Source organism: Merops nubicus, unplaced genomic scaffold, assembly GCF_000691845.1.
Source record: "Merops nubicus isolate BGI_N331 unplaced genomic scaffold, ASM69184v1 scaffold35591, whole genome shotgun sequence".
Taxonomy (NCBI): domain Eukaryota; kingdom Metazoa; phylum Chordata; class Aves; order Coraciiformes; family Meropidae; genus Merops; species Merops nubicus.
Genome location: NW_008589654.1, coordinates 70,970 through 85,918, shown reverse-complemented (window position 1 = coordinate 85,918; position 14,949 = coordinate 70,970). Strand labels below are relative to the sequence as shown.

At 37.2% G+C, this 14,949-nt stretch overlaps 1 protein-coding gene across 1 annotated transcript in view; it reads left to right on the top strand.

Moving 5' to 3' along the window:
- The first annotated feature begins 372 nt into the window (after positions 1-372).
- Positions 373-14,949, top strand: part of LOC103781929 (vitellogenin-1-like) — a 40,495-nt gene continuing 25,918 nt past the window's right edge. The window contains exons 1-13 of the mRNA XM_008949656.1: positions 373-412; positions 719-739; positions 964-1,115; positions 3,558-3,809; positions 5,989-6,150; positions 6,830-6,981; positions 9,715-9,865; positions 9,960-10,117; positions 10,232-10,397; positions 11,229-11,351; positions 12,886-13,104; positions 14,412-14,629; positions 14,715-14,812. Coding sequence (XP_008947904.1) covers positions 373-412; positions 719-739; positions 964-1,115; positions 3,558-3,809; positions 5,989-6,150; positions 6,830-6,981; positions 9,715-9,865; positions 9,960-10,117; positions 10,232-10,397; positions 11,229-11,351; positions 12,886-13,104; positions 14,412-14,629; positions 14,715-14,812 — 1,912 coding nt within the window. The remainder of the gene's footprint in view (positions 413-718; positions 740-963; positions 1,116-3,557; positions 3,810-5,988; positions 6,151-6,829; positions 6,982-9,714; positions 9,866-9,959; positions 10,118-10,231; positions 10,398-11,228; positions 11,352-12,885; positions 13,105-14,411; positions 14,630-14,714; positions 14,813-14,949) is intronic.

Sequence of the window (14,949 nt, the reverse complement as noted above, 5' to 3'; positions counted from 1 at the left end):
CACAGCCATGGTAGATACTGTTCTCAGGGGATTGATTGGAGAAAAGCTAAATTGTTCCAGTTATAATTGACAAACTGTTTTTATTTAATTTTAAATTTTAATTATTGTTTTACTATATAACCACAATGTGGAGAAATGGTGGGGGAAAAAAAAAAGCAAGAAAGATAAGTCTCTATTTCACATAGAATGTAAGGTAACTCATGAGGTGATTTGAAGTTGTCAGCATTTGTGAACACAGAAATGTTTATTTTTTGATTGATCAATACGTATTCTAAGATATGCTTATTTGTCAAACATGCCAAAAGAAACATGTGATAGCACATGCCTTTATAAAAGAGAACCCAGCATGCTCACCTTTACTTAATCCCCATCATGAGGGGCTTGATATTAGCCCTGGTTTTAACCCTGGTGGGTAAGTAACTTGTCTTCTTTGTTGAATTTAATGCAATATATTCAGGAAAAGGTTTCAGAATCTAAATGTAGTTCACTTACAAACATAAACTTTAACATTTTATAGAAAAAAATATTTTATGACAATTTTTTGTTGTTTAGGGAAAAGGGGTATTGGCTATGTGCTGAACTAGAAGTAAACTTAATTAGAGTTATGCCATATGTATAAGATGAGATACAGCCTTTCATATTAAAACACATTAACATTGAAGGGGTAGGAGGAGTGTGCTTTGTCATTTCATTACTCTTTTTTTTCCTTCTGTTTCAGGGAGCCAGCATCTTAATTACCGTAAGTAATTTTCCTATCAGCAAATATAATTTTAATGAGTAAAATTCAAAATAGAATCTGAAAATCATATCAATGTTTAATGCAATTTTACAACACCTAATTTTGTTCAGGTGCAATATAAAAATTAACAAATTCATCTTTTTTGTACTGAACATTCTAATACAGGTACTTTAGTATGTTCTGTGTAGTCTCTATAATGCTTTATAGAAACCATTTCTTTGCAGAACCTGATTTCAGTGAAAACAAGGTTTATACGTTTAATTATGAAAGCATACTTCTCAGTGGACTTCCAGAAAAAGGACTTGCAAGAGCTGGAATAAGAATAAGAAGTAAAGTGGAAATAAGTGGTATTGGGCCAACACTATGTCTTATTAGGGTAAGAAAATGTATTCAAGTTGAAAGGTAAAATTCTCTTCATACTTCTTTTCTAAGCTTTTGGAAAGTAATTAAGTTTCATCACGTGTTGTGCTTACTCAGGGAGAATGTAACTAACACTATTTTTTTTTATGCAGTGCCCTAAATTCTATTTGCACTTTGCCAGGTAGTTCTCTGTTCAAGCCAACGTTGGGCTTGAAGGATTTCTTCTGCTTTGTGGTCAGGGAGAAAATGGAATGTAATTTGAAATGCACAACAATTTATTACAGGTTCAATCCAATTGTTCCAAACGGTACAACCTAGGATTATTTAATCAACTGATTTTATAACCAGCAAACGAAAGGCAATACAATATGCTACAGTCGCTGGATGTGATTCAATATTTAGCATAATTAATGTCATCTGATGGCTTCTTTTTTGTACAGGGTCTCAAACGAGTTTTTTTTGTCATACGCAGTTGTATATTTTTACTGCATGCTGAGTAATTGCTAAGAGTTTTGATTATGTGGAAAACAATTTTGCCTTTAACAGAAGCCTATATGTGCTTGCAATGAATGTATTGAAAAACACCTGTCAAATTGCTTTACCCAAACTCCACTTAGTCTTCTGTACATTCTGAAGAAAAAAAAATGATCTTTTTAAAAGCTTTTACCTGGCAAATTGAAAACTGCAGATTAGAAAGACTGGTGACTCTCTAATAAATGCTTGTAAATGCTATAGCCTTCCAGCCTGAATTAGCCTTCTGTTACTAGGTATTTTTGTACATTCAAATTATAACTGATCTAGATGGGAAATATTGCTTTTCCATGCAATATTTCCTTTGCAAATGGATGGATTTTCTGAAATAAAACAAGGAAATAAGAACCACATATCTGCATTGGTAAGTAAAAGGCTTCCCTCACAGAGGGGAGGCAGAATCAGTCTTGTTCTCACCCCAAATCTTCCTCCAAAACAGCTCTTGGTGTGCCAGGGTGAGTCTTTGCCAAAAACTAACTCCTCTTCCCTAAAACCTTCCAACACCATTTCTATTGCCCTGGTGCATTTGGGGAAAAGTTTCCTTTTCAAAAACAAATACAGAAATAGTTCTAGACATGAAAAAGAAAGGAAAAGAAAAAAAATAAAAAGGCACAAGATTTTGGGGCAAGTTCTAAGCTAAAGGTAACGACATATTTATTCCTTGCTCTGGGAAAAGTTTATTTTGCTGCTGTTATATTTAAATTAGACAGTTTGGAGGGATAGTTCAGGGAATTGATCTTTCATCTGTAGCCTACTAGTTCTCAGTCAGCCCAAGCAAAAAGCTGTGTTCCCTGGGCAGTTTCCAGCTGGCAATTTTTTCATTGCAGACCCACAAGTAAGAATTGCCAGCTGTGAGCAAAACCTAGCAGACAGCCTAAGTCATGACTGCACCCCGAGGGCTGGGGGAAACTCTCTCGCCCTGACCCTGCAGAGCAGTCCCAAACCTGCCTGTATGCAATATGCCAGAAGCATGTCCATGAGGCAGCATGAGGGATTTGTTCTGTAACAGCCTCCTCTGTAAGCTTCAGTTACTGGTGTTGGCAGTGAGCTCCACCAACAATAACAAAAATAAATATGAAAGTGCAGTCTCCAGTGATTTGCTGTATGAGGATTTAGTTTGTGTGGGTTTTTGAGAAATTAATCCACGTCTTGCATCACATCACCAGCCTGAGGTGTCGGAGAAAAGTCTCTTTAAATTGTCAAAATATATAGAAGGGAAGAATCCTCTGAGAAACTAAGCTAAACACGCTCCGTTCCCATGGGGCAGAAATCATTTGAGTTATGCATAGTTTAGCACAACTTTCTGCTTGCCTGGATGTGCCCCAGGTTGAGGCTGGAGTGTGAAGTGCAGAGTGGGGTTGGGGCCAGTGCCTGAGCCTTCGGCTCCACGGCAAAATAGGTAGGGAAGGATAATTTTTGCAATCTGCTCTCCACTGCTGAAACTATGACTATCTGGCTGTCCCAGCAGCCATGTTGTTATTAGTTTGTGACTGCTGTCTGTGCTCTGTGACCCCATCAAGGGAGACGACAGAGTTCACAACAGGAGTTAATGATGCTTTACGGAACATTAACTTTCTCCTGAAATTTCCTCCAGATCTTCCATACTACTTTTGGGTAGCAACCTGTTTCATGCGGCTCCTCTCTGGCTCATTTATTCATACAAGTCAACCTTTGGCAATATGGATTATCTGTAAAACAGAAGAGAGTCCGGCCACTGTGGAAATACCACAATCATTTGCGTTACTCTCCTTTTACATATGGAAATATGTATATTGATACTAGCTGTGTTAAACTGCTTTTCCATTTTCCCTTTGAAGAGGCTTTGCGTTATTTAAAGGTGTATTTTTGACATGAGTAAAGCTTATGTGCGTTGAAGAATGTTAACTGAAAAAAATTAAAGAGGAATTATATTTCCCCCTTGTTCTAGATTCATTCAATTGAAGCAGCAGAGTACAATGGTGTCTGGCCTTCAAGTTCCTTCTCTCGGTCACTCAAACTGACCCAGGTACTAACCAGTCAGCTTAGTAATCCCATCAAGTTTGAGTATAGCAATGGCCATGTTGGAAACCTTATGGCTCCTGATTCTGTCTCGGATGATGGTCTGAACGTCTACAGAGGGATTCTGAATGTGATGGAGCTAAACATAAAGAAGATGCAGCACTCATACAGCTTACAGGAGGTGAGCTTTTTGGTTTGGCCGTTGTGGTCACTTTGTAAATAAATGTCTTCTCTTTGGATTCTTCTACTACATTTTCTCAATTTGTCTTGACATAAACTTCACTAAGAAGGAACAACTAATCTTGGGAGATCATGATTAAGTTGTTCTTATGGGACATTTGATGAAGCTGTAGCTAAACAGGACAACAGAATAGCAGATTTTTAATGTCTTATAAAAGTATTTCAGAAAATGCATTTGCAGTATTAGAATTGTAGAAAATCTGCCTTGTGGTTCTAAAGAAAGTAAAGTCCTGTGAAAGCTGAAGCCTACATAAAATTTGATACTGTATTAAAGGAAGCTTAAACATGCAGCACAAGATTAAAGCTAAAATAACAGCAATTTAACTTTTTTACCAATCATTTATACTTTAATCTCTTCTAGCTCCTCTTTTAGGAGAAAAACAGTATATATTCCATGACATTACTGTAATAGCTTTGACAATTGCTGTTGATGCTCTGTTGGAATTTCCACTGTTTTTCAGGTTTTAATATCTTAGTCAAGGCAAATCATCTGATATTACTATTTACCACAGAAAGTGCAATGCATTTAGTTTTTCTGAAACCATATTTACATTGATTAGACTACATTTGATTCAGAGATCAGCAAAAACCTTGAAATTATTCTACTTTCATGCTATTTTTATTGAAAATGCAGACCAGAGTAAATTTATTTTTTAAAAAAATAAGATTTTTATGTAAGTAGTGTTGTTTCTGGGAAAGGAACTGCATGATTTAATATTTTCACTCTGCTTGTTGTGTACGAGAACCCAAGTGGTGCTGTTGCATATTCTGCAGCGCTATTTTCTCACACCTAGTTTTACATCTTCATTCTTTCTAATCCAGTAACCAATATGTCCTACTTTTGCTGCTGAGAAATATATGTGACTTCAGTTCCTAGAAGTGTTTCCAGGTTTTCCTTGCTTTTCTCAGATGGCAGCTCATTAACAAGCATTGGCACCCTTGTTTGACAATCTCAAGTCATTCTGTAAATGAAGATGTGTTATTAGTCCTAAAGCCTGAGCTGCAGAGAGTTTTAAAGGACTAACCTGGAAAAACCTACATCACATCCTACAGGGTGTAGGGTAAGAGTATCTGAGCGAGCTGTGACCTGCATACAGCTAGAAAGTCCACCAAGGCAGGAAGCTACTTCATCCCACTGAGCCCTGAGGGCTGGACATTCCCATTTGAAGTCCAGATGTCTCTACCACACCCTGCAGTCTGCAGAGGAGCCTCACACCTGTATTTGCAGACTACAAGTCTTTCAGAAAGCTTGGACAATTCTTATTTATAGTCCTTACTGAAGCCACAATGTCTTCAGGAATACTGTTAAACTAAAGATGAAGTGGGTATGTCTTGCTTCCTAACTACCACATGACCATTTTGCTGTTCTGACATAGCCCAGAGCTGCTTTCTGGAGTGGCTATGCTATCAATAACAATAAAAAAATCATGAAAATAACCTTTCCTCCTAAAATGCAATCAAATCGTTTCCTCTCAAAAAAATCTCCTTATTGACTGAGGAGATTTAGAGCCGTTATATAAATATATATGCCTGAAATATTATTGAAAATCTGAACTAAAACTGCAAACTGAAGAAAACCCACCATCAAAACTCTACTATCCTGAAATTCTTTTTAATTATTGCTGTTCCTGTTGTGACAGATCATCTGATATTGCAAAGCCTATTCCATAAGCATTTATAAGCTATCTATTAAAGAAAATTTTAAAGACAGAATGTCACCTCCAACTTTAAAATACTTTGTTGTTGAGATTTTATTCCAACTGATCAAATTATTTTGGCACTTTTTATTAATATTCCTCAAATTGTATTTCATAATTGACAGTTCTAACTGGAAACTGTTGCTCGCCTTTTCTGAGGCTCCAAACCTTGTTGCTGTGAAACTGTAGAGAATTTTAGTTTTCTCATTGAAACTCTGATTTGGCTTACTGGGAACCTGTACAATTAAAAAAGAGACGAAAGTAATGATCATCCCCATTTTGCTTAAGTAGAGTACTGTGAATAAAAAAGCACTTACTTCTATGTGAAATTTTGAAAATACAGAATTAATAGGAAAATCCATGTGGCGAATTGAAGCTTTGTGTAAGAATGAACTTCTCTGGTCACATTCTCATTTTTGCCAGGTCGGAATCGGAGGCATTTGTAACACAACGTATGCAGTTCAGGAAAACAAAAAAGCAAGCATAGTTTATCTGACCAAATCCAAGGACCTGAACAGTTGTGAAGAGAAAGTTCAAATTGTCACAGGTTCAGCATACACTCACCCATGTCAGAGCTGCCAGCAGGTAAATTAGAGTGGTATTATGTATACGTATTTTATATTTTTATACAGAGAGCCATTTGTGATCCATGCTACCTCTTGCTTTGTAATATTTAACACGAAAGAAGAGTCAGATTTACTGTATCTAGTTAACATTTTCTTTCTGTATGAAAATCAGATCCATGGAGCAGCAGAGGTCTGTGCTGCAGTCCGTCATGTGCTGCAGGTGCAATTCAACCAGCTCAAGCTAGCTGGCTTGGAAACCATTAATTATCAGCATGAGTTAATTCACCTATTCTGTTGAGTAAAATAGATAGTCGTGATGTCCAGTTTCTGCTATCCAAGATAGGTACTGCCACATGTTATTACAATCTTCTCTTTGAAATAAGAAATCATGTGGGTTATGCTGCTGCTCTACTCTGAAAACGTCTCCTTCTCAAGGGAATAACCAATTATATTTGGGAAAGGGAAAAACCAGCTAACACTTTTTAGTGGTAAAAGTGACAGAGCCAGACAGTGTGCCTGACCTCTCCCATGGAAGTGTGCACATAAAATTCATGTAACGCATTTGTATGGCCAGTGAACAAAACAGCCCTGGAAAACAAGTGGGTTAAAGTGGATGATGTGATAGCTTCTAGTCACTTAATTGAGAAGTTCAATGACTTTGTATTTTCTTTGTTTCTTTGCCTTTTTATATTATAAAGAGAAACAAGAATTCCCGGGCAACTGCTACTTACAATTACAAAATTAAATATACACGTAATGAAGCTGTAATTACGCAGGCTGATGTTGAGGAAATCCACCAGTTTGCACCCTTCAATGAGATAACAGGAGGAAATGCTATAGTGGAAGCAAGGTATTGTACATATGCCTTTAATTCAGCAACTAACTCAACATCTCAGTAATCTGGTCAAACTCCTTAGCTGAAATAAATCCTTTATTTCCATGGTCTATTGTTTGCCAGTATTTAATTACAGAAAATCCCAAACAGTTCATAAAAACAACTTTGACTGTTAGTTGTAAATCTGAAACATGCACATCACTATCCAAATTTTGTTAGCTAAACTTGGCAAGGTTTGACTATTTTATTTCTCAGGGATATTTGATTTATGTCATAAAAGCCAAAACAAATGTAATTCCATCTGAAAGATTGTGAACTAATATATTTGCAGTAAAATACTTTGAAAGACAGTTACTCACTGAAAGAGAGTTCCCTGGACAACAATAATGCAGTAAGAGACCCTGGAGACTAGTTCGTAGGAAACATAGATAGGACTTTGGATTCCGATATCCTTCCTGCTATACAGTGTGCTGCTTGCAAATCTCCCATCCAAACCGTTGTTTATTGCAAAAAGATTGGGCACAAGGCATGTAAAATGGATTTGCTTTTCCTCAGCAAATTTTGCATATTTCTTAAACGAGTTTGGGGCAAACACAAGGATATGGGTCTTTATGAAATTATATCCCTGCTCATTTTTTTTGCAAACCCCCAAACTTTCAAATTTTGATTTTTTTTTTTTTCGTCTGCATCAAAGTCATCTCTTGAAAAAAAAAAAAATTTAGTTACCTGCCTTAATGACAGACTCTTTAGAGAGGCGTATGGTACTGAAGAGGGAGCCTCTTTCCATAAAGGTCACTGTACAGAAGAGACACCACAATCCCACTCTTCAGCTGCTGTAATCTATCATTGTTCTGCTTCTGCAAGTATCTATCTGTCGGTATAATATACAGTTTTGGGAACTGCAACATGAGAAATTTCATGTCAAAAAATCACTGATTAACATAATAAACATGTTCAGTTTGGCTCACCAAACAGTTTTAAAAAAAAGACAGCAAAGGTAGCTTTACTATCTCATGCAATCAATACATAGATACAACTGTAGTGCTTTTATTAAATTATAGGTTGTTGTGAGTGAGAATTAATCTGGAGCAAAAGGACTTCTGCTGATTTAAACTCTCCTTTTGCAAGCCTGCATAGACTGTCTTCCTTGTTTCTCTTCCTCAGGCATTAAGACCCCAGAAAGGGTACTGTCTTTGCTTTTCCCATTTTCTCTGGATCTTTTGGATTGCACAGCAGAAGGGGTCAAATGTAGCTGAGAAGGTGTGGATATGTCACCCAGGACTTCAGAATTTATTTCTACAATATACTTTCTGAGTTTTAAAACAAAACAAAACAAAACAAAACAAAACAAAACAACACAAAACAAAAAAAAAAAAGTCAAGAACTTAAAACATTTGCAGCTGAATTTTCAGACCTGTTCAGTTGAAGCCTCTTGCTGCATCTTGCAAAGCCAAGAGAGGTTTTACTATAGTTTCACCATTTTAATCCTACCTTTAGTATTCATTCACTCTTCTCTTCAGAGTATAACATTTTCCCATCTGTTCTAGGGAGAAGTATCTTTCCAAAATGATGAAGATGAAGACATAATAGATTCATCAAGTTCTGGAAGGGAGAGTTAAATCTTTCCAAGTGTACCTGACATAATACTTTCTGATCCAAATGCCAATAATACTATATAAAGTTTTAAGAGATAAAAAATATCTGCTGATTCTGTAGCAATTCCTATTCAAATTCCAGTGACTTGTCTGCAAAGCGGTTATATGTTATTTTCTGCAGCAGTTCTCTGCAGTCCATATGGACAGAGTGGGTAGAAATGATACAGAAGATCATTGTAGATATTCCAAAATAAACACACCAATTTTCTGCAGAAATTTTGAGATGCTGTGTAGTACAGTAATATTGCTTTTGGAATGTTTTCTGTTATTCAGTACAAATGCCTAACTTTACTATAGTGTCCTAAATAGCCTTTTCTAACAATAATTGCTGGGATAGCTGAAAATGTCACAAAGATAGCAAATATTACAAACATAGTTTGGAATTGTTGAGAAGAAAGGATGCAGGTTTGGTGCTCCTTGAAAACTTTCCAAAAACTTGAGTACTTTTCCAAAGACTAATCCTGAATTTATCTGGCCCTTTTTGTATGAAATCCAATTTGACAGTTCATGAGAACCTTTTATCTTCTGCAGTCCCCAGGACATTCAGTTTACCAGGCAAAACGGGGAGGGAATTACAACAGTACAAGTAAAAAGACTGTAGCGTTTCTTATTGTATCTAACAATTTTCAATTCCTTTTGAAGCTTCCAGGAGGCACAGACATAAAAAACCTTTTATGAACTTCTTAAAAGGTTTAAATGGAGTGATAATTTCAGAAAAAGCTTCCCATCAGTTATTTTTCTATAATTCTTAATTTACTCCTTAAGACACAACACACAGTTCCTGTGATGTTCTTCATTCCACAGCTTCTCACCTCCCACTTCTTCCTTAAATTCTCAAGCCATGTTATTCCCAAAGGAAAGCAAAGGCTGACTCTGATCTGGTCCCTGCTGTTTAAGTGCACACCTTCTCAGACTATGGTTCTAAACGTCATGTCCAAATATATTTGTTTGTAAATATCTTTGCCCCTCAATAACAAAACCCTTTTTAAGCAAATTTAGTTGCATTGCAATGCAAGAAGGCAGAGTTATTGCTTTCTTTTTAGTTTGCACCCTGCATCTTGTGATGTTGTCTCCATGGATTTCTCCATTCCAGGCAGAAGCTTGTTTTGGTTGACGTGCAGAAGTATATGGCAGAGGTCCCACCAAAAGAATACCAGAATCGTGGGTCACTTAAGTACCAGTTTGGCAGTGAATTACTTCAGCTTCCTGTCCACTTATTCAGAATAAAAAATGTGGAGAGCCAGGTAAAGTTTACCCAATGTGCAAACTATTTGTTGGAGGGAATGCACATGTGGGAAGCGATGTGCATGATCTTCCTGTATTTTAATCTTCCTGCAGATAGAGGAAAGTCTGCAAGACCTAGTAGAGACCTCATCTGAACAGCTTCCCAGCGATGCACCAGCAAAAGCCCTCAAGCTTCTGCACCTCTTCCGTGCAGCAAACGAGGAGAACTACGAGTCGGTGTGGAAGCTGTTCTCCAGTCGGCCAGCGTACAGGTGTCAAGCAATAGAAGTAGCTGTTCTTCTGCTGATAAAATCTGTTGGAAACTATTTAGAATGACTGTGTTCAAGTGCAGATCTGGAAAATGGTCCTTGTCTTTCCCATTACAGGCGATACATTTTGGACATAATTCCTGCAGTTGCCAGTCACCGTGCACTCAGGTTCTTGAGGCATAAAATGGAGAGGCAAGAACTCACCAACTGGGAGGCAGCTCAGACAGTGCTTGTGGCTTTGCACTCAAGCACACCAACTCGGGATGTGATGGAGGAGGCAACAGTAGGATTATCTAAACACTCTTTAATTGCTCATTACTGATTTTAGCATGTTTGATAGTTGCATCAGATTAGATCTCTGAGTATCTACAAAGACTAGGGAGTAAGAAATACGAATTTGTTATATCCATGTATTTGTCCAGAATGACCTAGCAGGATAGGTACAAATTGGAGTATATCCATTGAAATCAAGAGAATTATGCCAATGTGGAGCCCATGTAGGAAAAGTCTAATGTTTTTTACAATTTTTTTCTTCTTCTGCAGGGTCTAATTCAACCCTTAGATGTACAAACTTACCTCTGCCTACCTTAGGTAGAGACCACAATTCTCAGACTAGAGTTTTGCCCCTTGCAAAAGCTGTGACAGCCCAGATGTTACTGTGTGATAATGCTCCGCTTCCCTCTCAAGGAAGCACTGGGATGGCACCTCCCATCAGCTCCTACATTTATACAAATTATTCCTGTCTGCCTCAAGTACTGAGGTTCATTCATTTTCTTGTACCTATAGCTGAGGCAATTATAAAACAATGATGAATGTTTCTTCAATAATGCATGGTTTTCCGTTCCGTAACGGAGTTGATTTCATCCCTTTGGATTATAGCCTATGCCAAATTTCAATCTGAAACACTATAAAAGCAACAAATCTGCCTTCCAAAAGTTTCTTGGAATTACTTTATGATTGCATTGTCAAACACAGTAATATCCACTGATTAACTATAAATCTATCAATAGCAAAATATCAAAAGCCTGTTTTTTCCTTGCTTTTGGCAGAAATATATTTTTTAATATTGTTGCTCTTCATTAGTAGTGGTAACAAACGACTGCTTTTTCCTCAGCTCATCGTGAAAAAACATTGCCCACGCTCGAGTACTTTACTTGGAAAGGTTTGCCATCTCAGCTACGCATCACTGTGCCACAAACAGTGCTCTTCCTCAGATTCCTGCTCAGAATGTCTCCAGGTAACCACATTGTTATTTATTGTTTAAAAGAAAAATTAAGCCTTGAGCTCTTTCTTCATTATTCAGAAACCTGTATTTCACTTCACTACAGTGTTTCCTTTGGGGAAAGGAAACCCAGATGGTTAAACACAGCATTTTTATCTCTAGATTAACACACAGAAGAGAGCGAGAGGAAAAAGCATATAATTCGTAGCACTTTCTATCTGAGTATCTCTGAGTGTTTTATTGCCAATTATTAATGAAGTCCCATGACACTACTCTGAAATACTTTAAATAGAGGTACTTACAAACCAAGTGACACAAAAGCCCTGATTTTTGTCCAAAGTCATGTAGCCCAGCCATTTCTCAGCCAGAAGTAGGGCCAAACCATTCACACAGACTAAAAGCTTTTAGTAACAGTAATACCCTCCTTGTTCTGCAGTGCTGTTAATCAGCAGACCTGAAAACAATTTAAATAGGCAGTAAATAGCATTTCTTAGTTCTAGAGATGCATGTCATGGTTTAAAGAGGTCAGCCAGTGATTGAGAGGGGAAGAGAAGTAGGTGTTTTCAGTTTTAAACACTGGTCAGTCCACCATCCCCAGTAAGAGCAGAGTCCAAATACACCTTGTGCCTGCCATGATTTTTTCCCCTTAGTACACAAGCATGGCTGACATTCCTACATGCAGATCCTCTGTTACAATGCTCTTGAGCTAATTAAATTTGAGAAGCCTAGTGCCAGGAAAGGGAAATTATTTCCCAAAGCTAATGATTGTATAGGCTTATTCAGTGCATTTCAAATGTGCATTCATTTGGTTAGTAACATCAATGGACTGTTTCTACATCACCAATGGATCTCAGATAAAATATTTTAAAGCACAGAAACTTTATTGAAGCTATTCTATAATGTCTCAGTTTCTTTTTTAGAGCTCTTTGGTAACATTGAAAACCGTTATGTATTAGAATTTAGCTTTTATTCATATTCAGCCTTCATACAGCTACTTCTAATCTTACCATTTGAAAATAAGTGTGATCCAGATGCTTAGGACAAAGGCTGTAAAATGACCTGATGATGTCATTGCTAGCTATTAATCCACACTAAAAAGTGTTTGTGGTAGCTGAAGTGAAGGGCACCACCACTAGCCATGTCTTCAGGAACCTTATTTAAGGGTCTAAAGAGTTTAACTGTGTCTCTATTTTTGCACCTGTCTTCAACCATAAGACAGAGAGATTCTACTAGCATTATTGCAGGGTTCCCAACTCACCCTGAAAGGCAGTTGCAACTAGCTCCTAACCATTATTTATTCCTTTAAAATTCTTACTTGATAACTTTAAGGCATAGTGATGAAGAGGCTGTTCATTGCAACTTTCTTGGCTGTGCTTGTTCTATGAATAAAATGTCCTATTCATGAGGATGAAACAAATTTGAAAATATTAAAAACAAGTGAATTGAGCAAACTGAAATTATCAAAGTCAAACCTCAGAATAGTCTGGAGGATGGGATATAGATAAGAGCTGGAATTGAACTCAACAGAAGATTTGTTTTCTTTTTTCAGCTACTTCATGGCTTTGCAGGAGAGGCATTAAGCAAGTCTAACACAGAAGAAATTTCCCTGGCTTTGAAAGCCCTTGGGAATATAGGACATCCAGCCAGCATCAAGCACATCAAGAAGTTTTTGCCAGGATATGCAGCTGGTGCCTCAGATTTGCCCCTCAAGGTCCATGCAACTGCTGTGTTGGCCCTGAAAAACATAGGCATGAAAGACCCAAAAATGGTAAAGAAATAAAGCTACATCCTTTGCACTTATGATAACCCAGCACAAGGCTGCTAATCAATGATGGGTGATGAGGGAAAAGCAGACCTTTTTTTTCAAATACAGCTGTAATATGTTTAGGTTTCTTTTAAACACTTAACCATTCTTTACCTGGCATGTCTTATTCCTTTTGACATTAACCTCTAGTATTTCAGACTGCAACAAAAATCCCATTAAAAGGATGCATTCATTACTTTGCTGTTGAAGACAAATCAGTATTTCCCTTGCAAACATTTTTTTTTTCCCAAGGACATTGGACAGAAAGCTAAATTAATGACCACAGTGTGTTTAGTGCTACTTCAACTTTGGTGTGTGAGAGAACCACAAAACAAGGTTTTCAGAGAATTAACTTCTAATACTGAGTGTCACATCTAATTGTAATTCAAGAACAGATCTTATTGTAAATAGATACTAGAGGTTTGCATCCTAATCACAAATTTACAGGCATTGTGTGGGTTTAAGTCATAAAGAGAACATTTACTAAATGTGACTTTAGTCCCTGAATGAGGTAATGATTAGGTATCACATACAATGGTTAGTCTCATCCACCACAGACATCACTTTACAATCATTTTCACCTTAAAGCAATCTGCTTCTAAAAGGAAACCGTGCATTTTCAAGATTTTTTTTTCCTGATGTTGAATTTTTTTTTTGTTTTACATAAGTCTATTCTTAATATAAAAAATAAAATAACATCATTCATGAACTATTTCCCTACTAATCTGTATCAGATTTTCCATTATACTAATCTTTTGCATATTATTCCCAGTTTGATAGCACATATTGATCCACAGACAATAGCATGCCAAGGTATGCTTTTAAGCAAAAGAATAAAGAAACAATTTACTAGAGTGCAGGAGCCTGATGGGGAAAAGCAGAGGAGGAGGAGAAGGAGTGAATAGCACGGGTACGAGTTAGGATCTTTGCTGGGGAAGAAAAAAAACATTAATTTGGTGTTTGAAAACGATGCTATGTCTCTGATTGCCCTTTGGCCTGGCTTTCCACATGTGACCCAGATCCCTGTTAAGTCCAAAAGAGATAATAGACTTGATGTAGAAGTTCCTTGGCTTTATTTCATGGGAATTCAGACTACATTACCATAATGCCTCTTCCAGCTCTCAGACTATGAAACTAGGAACACTGTTGTGATAATAATTAAATAATACAAATTTTTACCATACTAGTGGTGAAGAGATCATTCACTAGTGATGAATGGTTATTAGAAAAATGTTCTAACATGTTCTAAATTTGAATGTGTCTATTTTCAGGTCCAGGCTATTACCCTTGAGATTTTCCTGAATCACAAAATTCATCCTCGGGTCCGAATGTTAGCTGTAGTGGTTTTGCTTGAAACCAAGCCAGGTCTTCCAATACTGATGACATTAGCTGATGCTGTGCTGAAGGAACCTAGCATGCAAGTGGCAAGTTTCGTCTACTCTCACCTGAGGGCTCTGGGTAGAAGCACATCTCCAGATCTTCAAGTGATGTAAGGAAAATATGGATCCCTTCCTTTAATGAAAAACTTGTTGCAAACTAATTGACGTGTTAATGTGCTCACTGATGTTTTTCAGGGCTTCTGCCTGCAGAATGGCTATCAGAGTATTGAGTCCCAAATTTGACAGATCTGGATATCAGTTCAGCAAGGTTTTCCACTTCAGTATGTTTAAAGGTAAGATTCAGAAGATTGTGTAGAAAAATATATACAGGTCAATGTGTGAAAAAAAATTGTATAGTATGGGAAGGCAATTCTCCTTGCCAGCTGGTTAGCTGCCTGATGTTCCTCTATATTGCCCTATGTTCAGTGGA